The 23,044-nt window shown below is 45.7% G+C and overlaps 1 protein-coding gene across 5 annotated transcripts in view; it reads right to left on the bottom strand.

Annotated features, from left to right (window-relative positions):
* The window catches only part of LOC135512855 (casein kinase I), a 42,473-nt gene that overhangs the window by 1,157 nt on the left and 18,272 nt on the right, over window positions 1-23,044 (bottom strand). For 2 of the 5 annotated variants that reach the window (XM_064935301.1, XM_064935302.1), the window contains exons 3-11: window positions 10,796-10,865; window positions 5,281-5,429; window positions 4,857-5,091; window positions 4,498-4,583; window positions 2,573-2,657; window positions 2,314-2,462; window positions 1,972-2,052; window positions 881-980; window positions 81-195 (exon numbers count right to left, since the gene is read on the bottom strand). In XM_064935301.1, coding sequence (XP_064791373.1) covers window positions 81-195; window positions 881-980; window positions 1,972-2,052; window positions 2,314-2,462; window positions 2,573-2,657; window positions 4,498-4,583; window positions 4,857-5,091; window positions 5,281-5,429; window positions 10,796-10,865 — 1,070 coding nt within the window. The remainder of the gene's footprint in view (window positions 1-80; window positions 196-880; window positions 981-1,971; window positions 2,053-2,313; window positions 2,463-2,572; window positions 2,658-4,497; window positions 4,584-4,856; window positions 5,092-5,280; window positions 5,430-10,795; window positions 10,866-23,044) is intronic. The other 3 variants (XM_064935303.1, XM_064935306.1, XM_064935307.1) reach the window with 3 other exon arrangements.

The raw sequence follows: 23,044 nt of genomic DNA, 5'->3' as shown, positions 1-23,044 counted from the left end.
GTGTGTTTCTTGCAATGACTGCGAGAGGTAGTGAGACCGAGCCACTGCCAGTCAACCCCAGGGAAAGACAGCTGTCTTACTTTGTATCATCAGCCACCTCCACCTCGGTGGGAGCAGTGATGGGAGCGTTGGAGTGTCCTGCCGTCGGGTCGTCAGTGTTCAACTCTCCATTTGTCGAGCTCATCACCTGTACAGGTGAACACAGGGAATTTTAAACGGGATGCCTGTTTTTAGGATATATGAGCAAATCATGACACATTATCTGTACTTAATCCTTCATAGGAAATGAGTTAATTGAAGCATTAGCTTATAACGGTTACCCTTGACCACATTACATTGTAAATGTATCTACTAGTTGGAAAAAAGAGGTAATAATTCCAAAGGGTGCAATTCCCTTCCAGGACACTAGATGGCACATTTGCTTTACTAATTATCCTAAAAGTTTCTAATCTGAGACTGGAGACTGTACATCACTTACCATTTAAAGCAAGTCATAATTGCACCATGAAGGACTATAGATATGAAATATCCAGTCAGATATTCAAATGTTTTTAAACAGAGGTATCTTCTGAGCTGCTGTTGCCCCTTCATCCCTTCAAAAGTGGAGTCAGCGCTGAGACTGTTCATATTCAATGAGATCCCTTTTCTAGGGAGAGGGGAGGGGGGTTCCTGTCCTGATAAAAGGTTTCAATGACAGTGACCGCATGGTTCTCCTGACAGCTTCCCTCCCCTGTTATCAGCCTGGAGCAGATGAGTGAAGCAGAGCAGACAGAGCGAGCAGACATACAGAGACAGACAGACAGACAGAGAGAGAGGCAGAGAAAGCTGGGGTGGACAGACCGTCATGCAGCACCATGCGCAGCAAGCAGTACCTGTACAGAGCCCCCCAGCCTTTCGGCCGTGACATACGACCCCAGTGTCTCCTTATTGGTCATTGGAGAGGGCTGACGCTGAGACTCATCTCCTTTGGGCTCAGGAGACTGATGCAAAGAGCACAGGGGGAGGGGAGGCAGGTTATGGGGGCAGGAGTGAAGAGGTGGAAGGTAGTGTGGTAGTGAATGGGGAAAGAAAATCAACAAAAAACAAACAAAAATAAATACAGAAGACATCTCACAAGAAGAAGCAGGCTTGTTAAAACAGACTATGTTAACAGAAGGAAAATAGAGCAAAACAAAGCAGAGCCCACTGCCTCATGCAGGAGTGAAAACAGCCTTGATCGGAAACACTAAGGGTCTAGTCTTTTATTCCAAAATCTATATTTTCTTCCAGCCCGCAGCGATCTCCTGTTTATTGTCCTTACTAAATGAGCTAATCATTGTTGTGACTATTCCTAGTTTCTGTAATAAACTCTGTGATTGTTTGTACTATGCAACGTGTTGCCTGTTTATGTTCATAAATGATGATACTCATTACATTGTACTGGAGAGTCATGAGTACACCGCAAAGGACAATTATAAAACCTTATGTGGTTTTTTAGAGAAAAAGATTGAAAAAGACTAAAGGTCTAAAAAACATGATGTGTCATGTTGATGACAGTGTAGTAGGATCAAGGCTCAAATAGCATGCTGATAGAACCAGGAAGGGAAAGCATGCAATTTTGCCACACGAAGCAAACTGCTTTGTCATTGCTGATGTGAACAACGCACTGCATTTTGCAAAGCAATGACTCGTTTTTAAGGAGAAAAGGTTGAAGACAAAACCCTCCAATGCTAAAACAGTTGAACTTTCAAAGATGATGCTACAACATTTAACCACAGTTATAATAGGGTCATCAGTTCCCAATCATTCTTGCTCAATCGCAAAAACAGAGTAGAGTTGATTAAAGAGGATGGAGTGAATAAAGGTAACACTGTAAGAGACCATATTCTTGAGGAAGCTGAGAGTAGGACAGGAGGGTTAGCAGTTGCCTCTGAGACAAGGGGGAACTCGACTGATGAGGTGGGTGGGTGTGGCGGGCGGCGGTGAGGTCACCTGGTTTTTGGTCTGCTGTTGTGCTTTGTCTCTGCTGGGCTGAGCGGGTGTGTCACTGGGGATGGGGCCTATCGGTGTAGGCTATGGTGGGGGACAAAATGACACAGCATTTTATCTAGGACATAAAATACTTTACTCCGATCACGACATGAAGATATGAATATGTAAAAAAATAAAAAAATAATAGGCCCTCAAACCACTAAGACATCACAGGAAATCTCCATTTACATCCCGTCTGATTATTTACAGAAAAAGACAAATGAAAATCTGCAGATAGAGGGGTCAAGCGGTCCCCTCAAAACTTTGAATAGGGAGAAGAAACAAGTGATGAAGGAGACTCACAAGTGGTTTGCCGACCCAGTCGTATTCATAATCAAAGACATAGCCGTTCCTATCGAAGAGGTCAGTGAAGAGTTTCCGTAAGTAGTCGTAATCAGGTTTCTCAAAGAAGTCCAGCCTCCTCACGTAACGCAGATAGGTGGCCATCTCTTCTGCAGGACGAAGGCACACAATTTACTACATTTGCATAAACTGATCTAGAACTAGACCTAAACAAAAAGGAAGGCGTAACACATTCCAAATGAAACCAATCAAATCTGACCGGGGAAGCTTTCACAAAGCACTTCAATTGGAGTAGCTCGCTTGGTATCTCCAATCTTCTGATACCTCTCCTTCAAAGTGTCTGCCTGGAATCAACAAAGTACAACAATTATTCTCCCACGCATTTAGCTTTAATTCCCACACAGCACAGTAGAGTGGAAAAACTACAGCTTTGCAGAAAGCAAAATATAATACCAAATTCAGGGCAATACATAGCTGGAGGCAGTGTAATTGAATAGGAATAACGGTCACACGTAGAAAATTAACGCGTCTTAGTTCACATCCACATGCAGATCCTCTCGTAAGCCATTTTATGTCCTGAGTTGACATGAGGCTGTTATACAGGGGGCTTCTTATTCTTTTTAATTGAACCTTTATTTAACTAGGCAGTTAACCTCTATGGGATCGGTGTCTGATATCTGATATAGGCAGAAAGCTTAAAGTCTTGTTAACGGCACTGTCTAATTTACAGTAGCTATTAGAGAGAAAGAATACCATGCTATTGTTTGAAGAGAGTGCACAGTTATGAACTTGAAAATGTATTAATAAACCTATTAGGAACATTTGGGCAGTATTGATACAACATTTTGGCAGTCTTGATACAACATTTGGAACAGAAATGCAATGGTTCATTGAATCAGTCTAAAACTTTGCACATGCACTTTTGCCATCTAGTGGCCAAAATACAAATTGCACCTAACCTGGAATAGTACATTGTCACCTTTCTCTTGCATTTCAAAGATGATAAAAAATAAAATAATAATGCATCTTTGTATTATCTTTTACCAGATCTAATGTGTTATAGTCTTCTACATTCATTTCACATTTCCACCAACTTCAAAGTGTTTCCTTTCAAATGGTATCAAGAATAAGCATATCTTTGCTTCAGGCCCTGAGCTACAGGCTACATTTGGGTATGTCATTTTAGGCAATAAAAAATAAATACAAATAAATGTAGGGTCCGATCCTTAACAAATTCGTATTTACAATGACGGCCTACCCCGGCCTACCCCAGCCAACCCCTAACCCGGATGATGCTGGGCCAATTGTGCCACACACTATGGGACTCCCAATCAAGGCCGATTGTGATACAACCTGGAATCAAACCAAGGTCTGTAGTGACGCCTCTAGCACTGAGATGCAGTGCCTTAGTTCGCTGCGCCACTCAGGAGCCCCCAAAAAATATTTATATGAGTTCTACCATGATATTCTACAGTTAGATAGCTATATGCTTGAAAATAAATGGAGAGCCGCACACTCTAGGAGCTCAGATGCAAAAATTGAATACCCTGATGAAGACAGCTTGGCTGTCGAAACGTTGGCTATTACATTTTTGTATCTGAGCTCCTAGAGTGTGCGGCTCTCCATTATTTTCAAGTTTCCTACTCCGCTAGCCTGCACCTCGCCTAAATAGGTGTGCGTTTCTTTTTCTTCTAGATAGCTATACACTGCCACACAGGTCCTCTTCTTGACACTAGCCTGGGTGGAGAGGACCTCAAAGGGAAAAGTGTGGGAGTGACTTATGTTGGTAAAATAAGATGACATTTACATCTATTAAACACTGCAGAGACCAAAAGGTGTGAGCTAAACGGTGGTATCCGGTATAAACTACACAATGATAGAAATAAAACAATTTAAAAAATGTAGAAACTGCATTATATGAATATGTTTTTCCATTGTTAATTCATTTACACAGAGACGATTCAAATCTCAGGAGGTGAAAATCCATCCTGTGTTTGGTTACAGCACTATTTTCATTGTATTTTCCCCTAACATGTCTTCCTCTTCCCTAAATACGGTAAACACTTTCTAGAGTCTGAGGCCTTGAAATGTCACTTGGGCCTTGAATGAGAGAAGTTATTTTGCGTTGGGGGGCTAAGTGACAGGGTGTGTCTGAGATCATGTAGATATCATGAAACTGTATACCTTCAGGCCTTGCCAGGGAAGGCTGCCTCGCAGGAAGTACATAAACATGTGACCCAGAGCCTCCAGATCATCCCGTCTGCTTTGCTCTGGAGGAGAAGAGTTTGTTACTCACACAATTATCCACCACTTCATCTATATATGACACCATAAGGCTTAGGTCATAATGTGAACATCTAAAATGCATCAATCAATGCATGATCCATCTACATGATGAAGTTATGTGTACAGATCTCAAGTTGGGATTCAGCTCTTACTGAACATAATGGAAAAGTGGATAATTAACATCAGAACAGGTTCACAGGATTAGGAAAGAAAATGTCCATCTTTCAGCTTCGTGTGTCTTCATGATCATTTCTCACCTTTCCCCAGGTGTGTGTTGATGCTCATGTAGCGCGCCGTGCCTGTCAGGCTCTTGTGCTCCCGGTACGGGATGTGTTTTTTGGTCTCGGGGTCGATGTATTCTTTGGCCAGCCCAAAGTCGATGATGTGGATTGTGTGCTGCCTCTTGCTGCCCGGCCGCCCCACCAAAAAGTTCTCTGGCTTCACGTCTCTGTATATCAAGCTCTTTGTGTGGACAAACTCCATCCGCGTTATCTGGGAGATAGAGCATTGAGCATGTAGACAAGCTAAGATCTCAAACTCTCTCAGTGCACTTTACAAATGCAAACACTGTAAATGAGCCATATCTATAGACTATAGAGATAACACCATAGTCTTATAAAATATAGGTTGGGCACCTGTGTGTAAGACACTTATTTACGTAAACAACAATTCAATTCTTACCAGCTGTATGGCTATCATAAGGACGGTCTTGAGGGAGAAGGTGCGGTCACAGAGATCAAACAGGTCTTCCAGGCTGGGCCCCAGCAGCTCCAGCACCATGGCATTGTACTTCCCACATGGCCCAAAGTAGTACACCTGAGGAATACCCTCTGCAACACAGAGACAGGCAGAGACACATGATATGAGTGGGACCACACAACTTACAGGGAGTGTACCAGAATCCTAAAGGTTTAAAAAAGGCTTAACTACTAACCATCTGTTTTAGCATCATAAGAGCCACAGATATTCTAAAAGCATTAAAAGCATTCGGCCCTTCTAAAAAAGATTAGAGGCGGAGGGACTATGGCTGCATGAAAGGTGGTAGTTAAAGAAGGATAGTAGGGCTTTGACTTGCTGACATGAAATCAGGCTAGAGAGCCATGTTGATATTGAGCAGACTACGTGTATGGGAAGGCGGTTTCGATTAGAACAACATGGATGGTAAACAAAAACGTGTGAACGTTGATGCCGTGTGATGGAAAAAAACTGTTTGCCAACACGCCCTGTCATGTGGTCATACACTATATGTACAAAAGTATGTGGACATGGATTCAGCAATTTCAGCCACACCCGTTGCTGACTGATGTATGCAATCGAGCACACAACCATGCAATCTCCATAGACAAACATTGGCAGTAGAATGGCCTTAATGAAGAGCTCAGTGACTTTCAATGTGGCACCGTCATAAGATGCCACCTTTCCAACAAGTCAGTTTGTCAAATTTCTGCCCAGCTAGAGCTGACCCACTCAACTGTAAGTACTGTTATTGGGAAGTGGAAACATCTAGGAGCAACAATAGCTCAGCCGCGAAGTGGTAGGCCACACAAGATCACAGACACGTCCTGTGATCTTGTGACCGCAGAGTGCTGAAGAACATAAAAATTGTCTGTCCTTGGTTACAACACTCACTACCGAGTTCCGAACTGCCTCTGGAAGCAACGCCAGAAGAAGAGCTGTTCGTTCGAGAGCTCCATGAAATGGGTTTCCATTGCTGAGCAGCAGCACACAAGCCTATGACCACCATGCGCAATGCCAAGCGTTGGCTGGAGTGGTGTAAAGCTCGCCGCCATCGGACTCTGGAGCAGTGGAAACATGTTCTCTGGAGTGATGAATCATGCTTCAACATCTAGGAGTCCAATGGACAAATCTGGGTTTGGCGGAAGCCAGGAGAACGCTACATACTTGAATGCATAGTGTGAACTGTAAAGTTTGGTGGAGAAGGAATAATGGTCTGGGGCTGTTTTTCATGGTTCAGACTAGGCCCCTTAGTCCCAGTGAAGGGAAATGTTGACGCAATAGCATACAATGTAATTCTAGACAATTCTGTGCTTCCAACTTTGTGGGAATAGTTTGGGGAAGGCCCTTTCCTGTTTCAGCATGACAATGCCCCCGTGTGCACAAAGCAAGGTCCATACAGAAATGGTTTGTAGAGATCGGTGTGGAAGAACTTGACTGGCCTGCACAGAGCCCTGACCTCAACCCCATTGAACACCTTTGGGATGAATTAGAACGCCAACTGAGTCAGGCCTAATCACCAAACATCATTGCCAGACCTCACTAATGCTCTTGTGGCTGAACGGAAGCAAGTCCCCGCAGCAATGTTCCAACATCTAGTGGAAAGCCTTCCCAGAAAAGTGGAGGCTGTTAAAGCAGCAAAGGAGGGACCGACTCCATGTTAATGCCCATGATTTTTATTCAACGAGCAGATGGCCACATACTTTTGGTCATGTTGTATGTGTGACCTGGGAGGAATTTAGGAGTTTATCATCACAGTAAAAATTCTCTGAAGAGGAGACTTCCAGTTTAACAGTAACTCTATTCCCTATGTGGAACAGAACAAAGTGCAATGGCCATTTGTGACCCCATGGCCACCATGACCTTATGGTTCAGCCTCCAAGGACACATACAGCTCCAGGTTATGCCTCACCAGTTCAGACCAGTATCTGATACCAGTGGCCTTCATTCCATTCCTTGGCTGGCAGTTGTGCCAAAGTGACTGCATGCTCCCCTCCCAGCAGGCGGCTGTCGCCCCGAGGGCACCCCGACCCCGTCAGAGAGAGGAGAGGATCAGCAGCTTTAGTAGTATGGCAGGCTGGCCCGGGAGGCTGTGTGAGTGTGGGGAGGAGGGGAGGGATTAGAGCAGGATTTACCTGATCACCCCTCAAGTCACTCCCACAGCGAAGCAGTGCAGATCTCACACATCCACACAGCTGTCCCAGGGCACTTTAGGCAGTAGGACTTGCCTGGTAATGATGGCGATGGCGGGCGAGGTCGGCAGCGACAAAAGATCAACAAGTAAGCTGACTCATCAAAGCCCGCCCAAATCTTGGGAGGGCATTCAGCAGCACTGCCAATGCACTGATCAATTGGAAAGTGAACAACTGTCCCTGACTACACCTACAATACTCCCTACTGGGGAACTCTAGAGCTGTAAACACAACAAAGATAACAGCTGGGGAAAAGCTTCAACTGAAATGGAAAAGGCCTAGAATAAATCTAAATTTCAGGGAAACCATTCAAACAAGAATGATTTTATCTTTGATAAAAGCTACACCTAATCATATTTGCTAAGTACTATGTGGATGTTATTCCAGTGTAAAAATAACCCTAGCCAATCACGCCTGTAATAAAAGCACTTATGCAAGGAGTGAGTGGTTTCCTAGAAACTATTCTTTATCGTGATTTATGACAACAGATATAATTGGCTGCTGTCCGCAGCACCACTAGCTTCAAAGTCTATTCTGCTGCCTTCCAGTGCCATTCTGTGCACTGCTCACAACCCACTCTCTCCAAACACAAGTGAAACGTGTCTGGAACAATCCAGAGTATTGTCTCAGACAGGGGCCCCTCTAAGTCTGGCCACTGTGGCAGACAATGTTGCCCTACAATGAAATGTCAAAGTTTAGACTGAGCCCAAGAGGGAGGCGGTCTCAATTAAACATTTAGAATGCCGAGTGCACCGGGGAGAAAAAAGGCGGCGCTGATTTCATTAAGCCGGGCAGGCAGCGCTGTTGCGATGTAGCCGGGATGAAACGTGATCGTCCAGCCGGCCTGCCCTGCATAGAGCCTGTGTGACTCAGTGGTAGGTTATGTTATCTATCCCAGGAAGGCAGCGCATAAAATATCCAGACTGCTCTGGACTGGATGGACCACAGAAGATCACTGCAAACTCATACTCAAAATGGCACTGATTGATTTATCACTCACAAGATACCAGGGCAGTGGGCACTGTAGAAGGACACACATACGACTTGTGTAAGAGCAGGCAATGCTTTGAGGCAAAGCTTTGATGATGGGTTACTAAATATTCACATGCACTGATATTATCAGTGAAATCTTAAATCATCTCATAAGGAGACTGGTCACATGCAGTGCTTTCACAAGCGAAGAACATGCTATCAGGACTGTGTGAGCTCAGTCAACCAGTCGTCCAGTTAAATTATTAATAGTGACGTAAAAAGTGTATGATGTCTCAGACACCCCATGCTCATTGGTTAATGTTGGGGTTGGGGCGTGGCCAGACCAGGCCAGCTAGTGTGTGTAACTGAATGTGTTGTTCTAGTGATTGGGTGATTTCCAGGGCAGGCGAGAATTAACACTCTTAAGATAAGCTCCTCTTAAGCACCATGTACAGCTGACACAGCTCCAGTATTTGTGGCAGTTGGGTCCAGGTTCAGACCAGGGCTTGACCTTGGCTTAAATTATGTCACATTCACATTGTAAAAGGACTACACACCTATATCCATCTGTACCACACATAGTCATTTTTACAGAAGAATCATAAGCAGAAGAAGACATGATAATTCCTCACTATTCCACACAATTTTTTAATAGATGTAGCAACCAGTAAGAGTAACACTTTTCCCCCTCCATTCTATAATGGGAGGAAAGCTGGGCCAACATTGTCACTGGCTCCATCTTTAGCTCAGCCTATGAGATTGTAGCAGGCCTCTCTCTGGTGGTCCCTCTGCCACAGTGGCCGGAGGAGGAGAGGGAAGTCAGGATGTGTATAACGCATCAGTGGAAACACTACAGAGGACATGGACTCCTTCAATGGGCTGGCCCAAGGGGTGGGGATAAAGACTCACTATCCAATGAATGAATGAGGATCCACATGCAACTTCGATTGACTCTGTTCTCAAATAGGTGTAAGGAAGATAAATAGCACAATGTACTATGCTGTGCTGCCTGGGATTGGGTATACAACTACTGGCCCAGTCAGACTTGACTCTGTTCTCAAATAGGTGTAAGGAAGATAAATAGCACAATGTACTATGCTGTGCTGCCTGGGATTGGGTATACAACTACTGGCCCAGTCAGACTTGACTCTGTTCTCAAATAGGTGTAAGGAAGATAAATAGCACAATGTACTATGCTGTGCTGCCTGGGATTGGGAATACAACTACTGGCCCAGTCAGACAGACCACAACAAATGATAGCTGACAGAGAGATAGGCAAGCCCTTTTCCCTGTACATCACAGGAGAGTTTCCCTGGCCTTTCTTCTTCAGGCCGGCCAGAGGCATTGCTGAGACGAGCGATGGAAGTAGATATATACGATAATGGCCCTACATTGAAGGCCATCTATAAATAGACTAGCCTAGGACACCTCTAATGCCCTGCACTCCAACTCCCTATTAACACTGTGGAGCTGCTGCTCTGGCACAGGGACAGAGAGTAAGCTGGCAGGTGATCAGCTCTCTATGAGAGAGAAAGAGACACACACTTGTCTTATGAAAGAGAACATCCCTGGCGCAGTGACACACACTCGTCTTAGAGTGCGTGCGTGTGTGTGTGTGGCCTTCCACTCCAGTGATCAAATGAATGCACAGGCTTTGCCCAAGCTGTTTATCTCTTTCTTTAAAAGCCAAAAGGATCAAAGACCAGTGTCCTCAGTCACATTTAGTGGAATTAGAATACAAGTGGTCAGCTTGTCCCTACCTACCCTCAAATACAATACAATCTATTTACGGACCGTAAATACAATATATTCACCAGTTGTTTTCATAACAGATCAAACACTCATAGAAAGTGACTTGAACTAACTAATGATGAAAAGTATAGTACTAATCATTTTGGTTAAAAAAAAAAGTTTTTTTTTTTAAAGTGGCCCAATGTCAGAGAGATTTTTCAATGATAGAATTAAGCAGTGAGAGGATCAAACACTAAGCATTCCAGGCTGGCCAAGCTTTGCCGTGGGCTGTTCCAGGTCCCTGTCCCTCCCCACCACCTGATCCTACTGCCCCACCTCTCCCCTCTGGAGGTAGAGCACAGCCCCACGGATCACAGCACAGAGAGAGCACATAGACATGGCAAGAAGGTCCTGGGCCATCTAGGGAACAACCATCTGTAGGAGGGAGACAGGGCTTTCATATCTCCCAGATACGTGTGCAGATAAGATGGCCATCCATCCAGCTGAGCCTACTAGGAAACACTGTGTTATTAAACAGTTATAACACTGTAGCTGTATGTGCTTACCTGAACTTCCCAACTGTTTATAAAATCTATATTCCAAGTGAAGCTGTGGAGCCCGTGACTTTATCGGTTCCTGAAAAAGAAAAGAAAGAGAACCCCATTAGTAATGGAAAACACCTAGTGGTTATTAACATATTCAATAGGTGGATCAATGTCAAGATTATGGTGATAAATGGTTGAAAAATAATATGTTGTATGTGAAACAGTATAGGCCTTTTCATAGATTCCATGAGACAACTAAGGATGCATCCATGCTTACTATAACATTCCTAAGATCCCTCAGGCTTAGACACCAAAAACGTAAATCATCATCATCATCTACTTAACACAACATCCTTCCTCCATGAAGATGATGCAAGGGCATTATGTATTTATGAACCAATGTAGCTTGCAAGAGGAGAAACAAACCTGTAAAAACAAAAATGGAGAAAACGGAACCAGGCAAAAAAAAATGTTGGATTTTATTGGGCCCGAGACACATCAGCCACCCAGGGCAGCGTAAGCCTCCTCCACACAGCTCATCCAACCAGCACCAGCCTCCCCCGTTTCACAAAATTGGGATCCTTGACGTTAAGAAAAATGTATTTTATTTTCCGTGTTATAGCCTAACTAGACAGTAGGCTATATAGGCCTGGGGAACTTTGTGTCATTTAAATAAAACCGGAGAGGAAGAGGCAAACTTTTGGCTACTTTGGTGAATGTGAGGCATGCAAGACAAGACATGAAGAGATACAGATTACCAAGACGTATACAGACGGTTCATTCTGCCTGCCCCCTCCTCGCTCTCCCTCATGCTGGCTCGCCTGCTCTTTCTCTTTACAAATGATGCGAGTGTGTGTTCAGTCTTCGGTCTGTTGCATCTAGAATATCCTAGCCTATTCATTGATGATAGACCCTGCTTTACTGAAGTTGTGAGACATTGCAAGCCAAGAAATTGTGAGATGCAATGGAATGCTGTGAGATACAACTTTTGATTGCCACAAGGCCTAGCGCATGGTTCTGACTGTGTGCCTGGTGGCCGATCTGCCTATACTGTGCCCTTCCCCTCGCTAGTTCGCTATAAAAGATGCAAGTGTTCATGTTACCGGAAGTACTGTTCCAATAATATTGAATCATAAGAGTTGATTCATAGCGGAATCGAATCTTGACACTCAGAAATACGATTCGACCTGCAAGGAATCGTGGAAACAATTATTTTGGAGTCGACTCTCCACCATGACGTCATTATCGTTACAGTTGAAAAATTTGCAAGAAAGACCGAAACCGTTTCTGGCAGCATTGCAGCTGAATTGTGAATTCACATGTAATTTTATGATAACGGAAAACCAATTAAAACAAATTGCAGTTTAAACACAAAGAAAAGTTTTTATTTGTCACATCACTACTTCACCAGTATACTAAACAGCTCTCCTCCACCCAGCACCAGTCTACTAAACAGCTCTCCTCCACCCAGCACCAGTCTACTAAACAGCTCTCCTCCAACCAGCGCCAGTCTACTAAACACCTCTCCTCCACCTAGCGCCAGTCTATGAAACAGCTCTACTCCACCCAGCGCCAGTCTACGAAACAGCTCTCCACCCAGCGACCGTCTACTAAACAACTCTCCACCCAGCGCCAGTCTACTCAACAGCTCTCCTCCCCCTGCACCAGTCTACTAAACAGCCCTCCTCCTACCAGCACCAGTCTACTAAACAGCTCTCCTCCACCCAGCACCAGTCTACTCAACAGCTCTCCTCCCCCCAGCACCAGTCTACTCAACAGCTCTCCTCACCCTGCACCAGTCTACTAAACAGCACTGCTCCACCCAGCACCAGTCTACTAAACAGCTCTCCTCCACACAGCACCAGTCTACTCAACAGCCCTCCTCCACCCAGCACCACTCTACTCAACAGCTCTCCTCCACCCAGGACCAGTCTACTCAACAGCTCTCCTCCACCCAGTACCAGTCTACTCAACAGCTCTCCTCCACCTAGCACCAGTCTACTCAAGAGCTCTCCTCCACCCAGCACCAGTCTACTAAACAGCTCTCCTCTCCTCAGCACCAGTCTACTAAACAGCTCTCCTCCCCCCAGCACCAGTCTACTAAACAGCTCTCCTCCACCCAGCACCAGTCTACTCAACAGCTCTCCTCAACCCAGCACCAGTCTACTAAACAGCTCCCCTCCACCCAGCACCAGTCTACTCAACAGCTCTCCTCTCAACAGCTCTCCTCCACCCGGCACCAGTCTACTCAACAGCTCTCCCCCCTCCCAGCACCAGTCTACTAAACAGCTCTCCTCCCTCCAGCACCAGTCTACTAAACAGCTCTCCTCCACCCAGCGCCAGTCTACTAAACAGCTCCCCTCCACCCAGCACCAGTCTACTCAACAGCTCTCCTCCACCCAGCACCAGTCTACTCAACAGCTCTCCTCCCAAAGCACCAGTCTACTAAAAAGCTCTCCTCCACCCAGCACCAGTCTACTCAACAGCTCTCCTCCACCCAGCACCAGTCTACTCAACAGCTCCCCCACAGCTCGTCTATTTAACAGCTCTCCTCCACCCAGCACCAGTCTACTAAACAGCTCTCCTCTCAACAGCTCTCCTCCACCCAGCACCAGTCTACTCAACAGCTCCCCCCAGCTCGACTATTTAACGGCTCTCCTCCACCCAGCACCAGTCTACTCAACAGCTCTCCTCAACCCAGCACCAGTCTACTCAACAGCTCTCCTCAACCCAGCACCAGTCTACTCAACAGCTCTCCTCCACCCAGCACCAGTCTACTCAACAGCTCTCCTCCACCCAGCACCAGTCTACTAAGCAGCTCTCCTCCACCCAACACCAGTCTACTCAACAGCTCTCCTCAACCCAGCACCAGTCTACTAAACAGCTCTCCTCCACCCAACACCAGTCTACTAAACAGCTCTCCTCCACACAGCACCAGTCTACTCAACAGCTCTCCTCAACTCAGCACCAGTCTACCCAACAGCTCTCCTCAACCCAGCACCAGTCTACTCAACAGCTCTCCTCCACCCAGGACCAGTCTACTCAACAGCTCTCCTCCACCCAGTACCAGTCTACTCAACAGCTCTCCTCCACCCAGCACCAGTCTACTCAACAGCTCTCCTCTAAACAGCTCTCCTCCACCCAGCACCAGTCTACTAAACAGCTCTCCTCCACCCAGCACCAGTCTACTAAACAGCTCTCCTCTCCTTAGCACCAGTCTACTAAACAGCTCTCCTCCCCCCAGCACCAGTCTACTAAACAGCTCTCCTCCACCCAGCGCCAGTCTACTCAACAGCTCTCCTCCACCCAGCACCAGTCTACTAAACAGCTCTCCTCCACCCAGCACCAGTCTACTAAACAGCTCTCCTCCACCCAGCACCAGTCTACTCAACAGCTCTCCTCCACCCAGCACCAGTCTACTAAATAGCTCTCCTCCACCCAGCACCAGTCTACTAAACAGCTCTCCTCCACCCAGCACCAGTCTACTAAACAGCTCTCCTCCACCCAGCACCAGTCTACTCAACAGCTCTCCTCAACCCAGCACCAGTCTACTCAACAGCTCTCCTCCAGCCAGCACCAGTCTACTAAACAGCTCTCCTTCCCCCAGCACCAGTCTACTCAACAGCTCTCCTCCACCCAGCACCAGTCTACTAAACAGCTCTCCTCCCCCCAGCACCAGTCTACTCAACAGCTCTCCTCCACCCAGCACCAGTTTACTAAACAGCTCTCCTCCACCCAGCACCAGTCTACTCAACAGCTCTCCTCCACCCAGCACCAGTCTACTCAACAGCTCTCCCCACTCCCAGCACCATTCTACTAAACAGCTCTCCTCCCCCAAGCACCAGTCTACTATACAGCTCTCCTCCACCCAGCGCCAGTCTACTCAACAGCTCTCCTCCACCCAGCACCAGTCTACTCAACAGCTCTCCTCCACCCAGCACCAGTCTACTCAACAGCTCTCCTCCACCCAGCACCAGTCTACTCAACAGCTCTCCCCCCTCCCAGCACCAGTCTACTAAACAGCTCTCCTCCCTCCAGCACCAGTCTACTAAACAGCTCTCCTCCACCCAGCGCCAGTCTACTAAACAGCTCTCCTCCACCCAGCGCCAGTCTACTAAACAGCTCTCCTCCACACAGCACCAGTCTACTAAACAGCTCTCCTCTCAACAGCTCTTCTCAACCCAGCACCAGTCTACTCAACAGCTCTCCTCCACCCAGCGCCAGTCTACTCAACAGCTCTCCTCCACCCAACGCCAGTCTACGAAACTAAACCCTCTCCACCCAGCGCCAGTCTACTAAACAGCTCTCCTCCACCCAGCGCCAGTCTACTCAACAGCTCTCCTCCACCCAGCACCAGTCTACTAAACAGCTCTCCTCCACCCAGCACCAGTCTACTCAACAGCTCTCCCCCTCCCAGCACCAGTCTACTAAACAGCTCTCCTCCCTCCAGCACCAGTCTACTAAACAGCTCTCCTCCACCCAGCGCCAGTCTACTAAACAGCTCTCCTCCACCCAGCGCCAGTCTACTAAACAGCTCTCCTCCACACAGCACCAGTCTACTAAACAGCTCTCCTCTCAACAGCTCTCCTCAACCCAGCACCAGTCTACTCAACAGCTCTCCTCCACCCAACAGCCAGTCTCCACCCCTCCACAGAAACTAAACCCTCTCCACCCAGCGCCAGTCTACTCAACAGCTCTCCTCCACCCAGCGCCAGTCTACTCAACAGCTCTCCTCCACCCAGCGCCAGTCTACTCAACAGCTCTCCTCCACCCAACGCCAGTCTACAAAACCGCTCTCCACCCAGCGCCAGTCTACTAAACAGCTCTCCTCCCCCCAGCACCAGTCTACTCAACAGCTCTCCTCCACCCAGCACCAGTCTACTCAACAGCTCTCCTCCACCCAGCACCAGTCTACTAAACAGCTCTCCTCCCCCCAGCACCAGTCTACTAAACAGCTCTCCTCCACCCAGCGCCAGTCTACTAAACAGCTCTCCTCCACCCAGCGCCAGTCTACTAAACAGCTCTCCTCCACACAGCACCAGTCTACTAAACAGCTCTCCTCTCAACAGCTCTTCTCAACCCAGCACCAGTCTACTCAACAGCTCTCCTCCACCCAGCGCCAGTCTACTCAACAGCTCTCCTCCACCCAACGCCAGTCTACGAAACCCCTCTCCACCCAGCGCCAGTCTACTAAACAGCTCTCCTCCACCCAGCGCCAGTCTACTCAACAGCTCTCCTCCACCCAGCACCAGTCTACTAAACAGCTCTCCTCCACCCAGCACCAGTCTACTCAACAGCTCTCCCCCTCCCAGCACCAGTCTACTAAACAGCTCTCCTCCCTCCAGCACCAGTCTACTAAACAGCTCTCCTCCACCCAGCGCCAGTCTACTAAACAGCTCTCCTCCACCCAGCGCCAGTCTACTAAACAGCTCTCCTCCACACAGCACCAGTCTACTAAACAGCTCTCCTCTCAACAGCTCTTCTCAACCCAGCACCAGTCTACTCAACAGCTCTCCTCCACCCAGCGCCAGTCTACTCAACAGCTCTCCTCCACCCAACGCCAGTCTACGAAACCCCTCTCCACCCAACACCAGTCTACTCAACAGCTCTCCTCCCCCAGCACCAGTCTACTTAACAGCTCTCCTCTCCTCAGCACCAGTCTACTGAACAGCTCTCCTCCACCCAGCACCAGTCTACTCAACAGTGTTTTCATATTCGTGCAGGTGAAGGAAAGGAGATGAAAATAAGATTAAGACACAGCCCCATCCTGCTCCCAGTCTGAACATTAGGCACATCTCGTCCATCTTAAGTGGATATCTGAGGAGAGAGAGACTGGTTAAGTGGAACTGAACTGGACACATGACTAGGCACTGGGCATTGAGGGAGGTCAGGGCGGGGCGAGGCACTGACATCATCAGTGGAGGGAGGCTTAGCCTCTCCACTTGGGAGGACGTGGGAAAAATATATAAATAAAAACAGATGGCTGAAAACCACAGGACCCTAAAACAGAGGCTTATGGGGCTTTACATGCTTAGACTCATCCCAGCAGATAACTATGCAAATGACCAAACCAACCCAGGAAATAATATCTACAATCATGGTAGGTAGCCTACCTTTCCATGTTAAATGGGTCATAAAATTCCTTATCATTCCCTCTCAAAAATGATAGCAGACCCTCTCGATGCCCAATCTCCACACCCAACCTTTTAAAAGAAGATACTCACAGAGCTCGCACTAGAAGCACAACCTTTTCACATTGATGGAATAAAGTGCTTCGGCGCAAACAATAAAATGTTATTAGCCACATGCTTTGTAAAACACAGTGTATTACTTAACAATGAAATGCTTATTTACAGGTCCCTTTTCAAACAATGCAGAGTTAAAGAAAAAAACATTGAAATAAAAATGTAGAAATAGTGACGAGGAATAAATACACAGTGATTAACAAATAATAAATAGTAAAAAATGACATGGCTATATACAGGAAGTAGAAAATAACATGGCTCCATAGAGGAAGTAGAATAACAAGGCTATATACAGTAAGGGGAGTAATCAGTACCAAGTTGATGTGCAGGGGTACAAGGTAATTGAGGTAGCTATGTACAAATAAACTCACCTGACAGTTTATTAGGTACACCACCCTGTACACAAAAACGGATTGCTACTACAGACAGTGAGGCACATGGCCGTGTCTTGTTATATAAAGCATACAGACGGGCATCGAGGCATTCAATTACTGTTCGATTGAACGTTAGAATGGGCAAAACGACTGAGCGTGGTTGGGCAAATAATGGAGTAGTATAACAGTGGTGTGCAGAACGGCATCTTGGAATGCACAACTAGTTGGTCCTTGTCACCGATGGGCTGGAGTGGACAGTTGAGAAGTGGAAAACATTGCCTGGAACATGACAGTGCGTTCAGTTTACTTGAGGGGCCTGCACACTCCCCAGACCTCAACTACATAGAGCATCTTTGAGATGAGATGGAACGGGCTGTTTGCAGTACCAATATACCGCTATCTGCAGAAACTGCATGATGCTGTCGCGTCAGCATGGACCAACATCCCTGTAGAATGTTTGCGACACCTAGTAGAATTCAGGCTGTTCTGGAGGCAAAGGGGGATCCGACCCGGTACTAGATGGGTGTACAGTGCCTCCCTTGACCTTTTCCACATTTTGTTGTGTTTAAAATGGATGAAATTGAGACATGTCACTACAGTACACACAATACCCCATAAATGTCAAAGTGGAATTATGTTTTTAGAAATGCTTACAAACTAATTAAAAATGAAAATCTGAAATGTCTTGAGTCAGTAAGTATTCAACCCTTTAGTTATGGCAAGCCTAAAGTTCAGGAGTAAAAATGTGCTTAACAAGTCACATAAGTTGCATGGACTCACTGTGTGCAATAATAGTGTTTAACATTGTTTTTGAATGACTACCCCATCTCTATACCCCACACATACAGATATGTAAGGTCCCTCAGTCGAGCAGTGAATTTCAAGCAACGGAGTTAACAACAAAGACCAGGGAGGTTTTCCAATGGTTCGCAAAGAAGGGCATCTATTGGTAGATGGGTAAAAAAAAATGAAAGCATTGAATGTCCCTTTGAGCATGGTGAAGTTATTATACTTTGGATGGTGTATCAATACACCCAGTCCCTACAAAGATACAGGTGTCCTTCCTAACTCAGTTGCCAGAGAGGAAGGAAACCCTTCAGGGATTTCACCATGAGGCCAACGGTGATTTAAAAAAGTTCCAGAGTTTAATTGCTGTGATAGGAGAAAACGGTGAATGGATCAAAAACGGTATTTACTCCACAATACTAACCTAAATGAGAGTGAAAAGAAGGAAGCATGTACAGAATAAAATATATTCTAAAACATGCATCCTGTTTTCAATAAAGCACTACAGTAATATCTCAAACAAAGTGGCAACGAAATTAACTTTTTGTCCTGAATACAAAGCGTTATATTTGGAGCAAATCCAACAACACATCACTGAGCACCACACCATATTTTCAAGTATGGTGGTGGCTGCATCATGTTATGGGTATGCTTGAGTAACCGGTGTAAAAATGGCTATCTGGTTAGCGGTGCACGCTAGTAGAGTTTCAAATCGGTGACGTCACTCGCTCTGAGACATTGAAGTAGTTGTTTCCCTAGCTCTGCAAGGGCTGTGGATTTGTGAAGCGATAGGTATTGAGGCTTCGAGGGTGACTGTTGTCGCTGTGTGCAGAGGGTCCCAGGTTCATGCCCAGGTGGGGGTGAGGAGAGGGACGAAAGCAATACTGTTCCACTCTTAGGATAAAAAATACGGAATAGAGCTAGAGGAAAACCTGGTTCAGTCTACTTTTCAACAGACACTGGGAGACAAATGTACCTTTCAGCAGGACAATAAGCTGAAACACAAAGCCAAATATACACTGGAGTTGCTTACCAAAATGACATTGAATGTTCCTGAGTGGCCTCGTTACAGTTTTGACTTAAACTGGCAGGGAAATCTATGGCAAGACTTGAAAAAGGCTGTCTAGCAATGATCACCAACCAACTTGACAGCACTTGAAGAACATTTTAAATAATAATGGACAAATATTGTACATTCAAGGTGTGCTAAGCTCTTAGAGAGACTTGCCCAAAAAGACTCACAGCTGTAATCTATGCAAAAGGTGATTCTAACATGTATTGACTCAGGGGGTTGAATACTTACCTAATCAAGATGGTGTGTATATATATATATATATATATATATACACACACACCATATATATATACACCATATATATATATATATATATATATTTAAGTTAATAATGTTCTTCCACTTTGAGTAGTTTGTGTAGTCCGTTGGCGAACAATTACACTTATCAATTTTAATCTCAACACTGTGGTTTTCATGCTCAAATGCCCATGTGGGCTTGTTTACATTGGTCAGATGAAACACGCACTCAAAGTAAAAATAGCTGAACACAAAACAGCTATCCGCACCAAAAATATGGACTATGCGATTGTGCGGCATTACATAAATGCCAGGTATGGCTCAGCCTCTACCTTGAAATTGTGGGGAATTTAGAAAGTTTCTCTTTCCTCAATATAGTGAGAATATTGTTACAGAGAGAGGCACTTTGAATCGACTGCTTAGATTGTGTCAAGCCGAAGGGTCTGAATGAACAGCTCGCTCTCATCTTTTTGTAAATATTTTGTTATTCAAGAGGAATGTATGTGTAGGAATCTTGAATGATGATCATACTCTTATTTGAATAACCTACAGTGGGGCAAAAAAGTATTTAGTCAGCCACCAATTGTGAAAGTTCTCTCACTTAAAAAGATGAGAGGCCTGTAATTTTCATCATAGGTACACTTCAACTATGACAGACAAAATGAGAGAAAAATCCAGAGAATCACACTGTAGAATTTTTTATGAATTTATTTGCAAATTATGGTGGAAAATAAGTATTTGGTCAATAACAAAAGTTTATTTCAATACTTTGTTATATACCCTTTGTTGGCAATGACAGAGGTCAAACGTTTTCTGTAAGTCTTTACAAGGTTTTCACACACTGTTGCTGGTATTTTGGCCCATTCCTCCATGCAGATCTCCTCTAGAGCAGTGATGTTTTGGGGCTGTTGCTGGGCAACACGGACTTTCAACTCCCTCCAAAGATTTTCTATGGGGTTGAGATCTGGAGATTGGCTAGGCCACTCCAGGACCTTGAAATTCTTCTTACGAAGCCACTCCTTCGCTGCCCGGGCGGTGTGTTTGGGATCATTGTCATGCTGAAAGACCCAGCCACGTTTCATCTTCAATGCCCTTGCTGATGGAAGGAGGTTTTCACTCAAAATCTCACGATACTTGGTCCCCCGGTGTGGTTCTGGGATTTTTGCTCACCGTTCTTGTGATCATTTTGACCCCACGGGGTGAGATCTTGCGTGGAGCCCAAGATCGAGGGAGTTTATCAGTGGTCTTGTATGTCTTCCATTTCCTAATGATTGCTCCCACAGTTGATTTCTTCAAACCAAGCTGCTTCCCAGCCTGGTGTAGGTCTACAATTTTGTTTCTGGTGTCCTTTGACAGCTCTTTGGTCTTGGCCATAGTGGAGTTTGGAGTGTGACTGTTTGAGGTTGTGGACAGGTGTCTTTTATAATGATAACAAGTTCAAACAGGTGCCATTAATACAGGTAACGAGTGGAGGACAGAAGGTGGTACAGGTCTGTGAGAGCCAGAAATCTTGTTTGTTTGTAGGTGACCAAATAAATTCATAAAGAAATCCTACAATGTGATTGAAGTGTACCTATGAGTTGAAGTGTACCTATGATGAAAATTACAGGCCTCTCATATTTTTAAGTGGGAGAACTTGCACAATTGGTGGCTGACTAAATACTTTTTCACCCCCACTGTATGTAGTTGCTACTACTACTACTACTGACAGTATAGATATTATTGACATGTTTAGTTGACTAAAATATTGACTAAATAAACTAATGTAAATAAAAAGTAACACAATAAAAGAACAACGAGGCTATATACAGGGGGTACTCGTATCAAATCAATGTGCGGTGTTACAGGTTAGTCGAGGTAGTTTGTTCTCTCTGCTACCGCATGTACAGTCTATGGCTTGAATGACTGGAGTCTTTGACAATTTTTTGGGCCTTCCTCTGACACTACCTAGTATATAGGTCCTGGATGGCAGGATGCTTAGCCCCAGTGATGTATTGCGCTGTACGCACTACCCTCTGTAGCGCCTTACGGTCAGATGCTGAGCAGTTGCCATACTAGGTGGTGATGCAACTGATCAGGATGTTCTTGATGGTGCAGCTGTAGAACTTTTTGAGGATCTGGAGACCCATGTCAAATCTTTTCCGTCTCCTAAGGGGGAAAAGGTGTTGTCGTGCCCTTTTCATAACCGTCTTGGTGTGTTTAGACCATGTTGTTGGTGATGTGGACAGCAAGGAACTTGAAACTCTCGACCCGCTCCACTAAAGCCCTGTCGATGTTAATGGGGGCCTGTTCGGCCCTCATTTTCCTTTGTCTGGCTCACATTGAGGGAGAGGTTGTTGTCCTGGCACCACACTGCCAGGTCTCTGAAGACCTCCCTATAGGCTGTCACATTGTTGTCAGTGATCAGGCCTACCACTGTTGTGTCGTCAGCAAACTTAATGATGGTGTTAGAGTCGTGGGTGAACAGGGAGTACAGGTGGGGACTAAGCACGCACCTGAGGGGCCCCGGTGTTGAGGATCAGCGTGGCAGATGTGTTGTTGCCTACCTTTACCACCTGGGGGCGGCCCGTTAGAAAGTCTAGGATCCTGGTGGGAAAAGGCAGTGTGGAGTGCGATTACGTCATCTGTGGATCTGTTGGGGCGGTATGCACATTTTGTGAGTCTAGGATTTCCAGGATGATGGTGTTGATGTGAGCCATGACCAGTTTTTCAAAGCACTTCATGGCTACCGACGGCTCTGATGAAGGTGATTCATGCCAAAACGTAAGCCTATCGTTGGCTTCTCCCATCAATAAATCTATAACATTTACATAGCCACAAAGTCCTCCATTATCTTTATTCTCCCAGATAGTCAGTTGAAGTATCCTGGGGTAAGGAATGTTTGGGGGGGGGGGGGGGGGTTCTTTTTTAATGACACACAACAAAATGTGGAAAAAGTCAAGGGTTGTGAATACTTTGAGAGTCCTTGTAGTTAGGGGTAAAGTGACTAGGCAACAGGATAGATAGCACAGTAGCAGCACTGGTACCGCTTGTCTCGTGGTAGCAGAGAGAACAGTCTATGGCTTGGGTGGCTGGAGTCTTTCACCATTATTTTGGGCCTTCCTCTGACACCGCCTGGTATAGAGGTTCTTAAGCGTTTAAGGATGTCCCCACAGCTGCTCTTTTCAGGAAATGAGCAGTCCAAAAGCAGATTATCTGTAACGTAAGGTTACAGCTTATTCTCCCTAAATCTAATATTCAAATGAAATCACGCATTTGGGCTTGTAAAGATTTTAACGTATAGGCTGAATAATGGCTTGTGTACTTCAATGAAGCAAATGTATTCTTCCCAGAAACTCGTCAGCTGGACTGGACACAGGTGTCTGTCAAACCCAAAATGTGTTGGATGTATGTATGGAAAGCCCATTATGTGTGGAAAATCCAATTTTTTGTGTGTGTCATATCCTTTTCATGAATTGTGATTTTTGTTAGACTCTTTTAGCATATTATTTAGCTGAGCATGTACAACAGACATGGAGTGTGACCCGGCAAGGCTGGGGACTGGGGCAGCTGA

Source organism: Oncorhynchus masou, chromosome 24, assembly GCF_036934945.1.
Source record: "Oncorhynchus masou masou isolate Uvic2021 chromosome 24, UVic_Omas_1.1, whole genome shotgun sequence".
Taxonomy (NCBI): domain Eukaryota; kingdom Metazoa; phylum Chordata; class Actinopteri; order Salmoniformes; family Salmonidae; genus Oncorhynchus; species Oncorhynchus masou.
The sequence above is the reverse complement of the archived record's forward strand: the minus strand, read 5'-3'. Positions and strand labels throughout refer to the sequence as shown.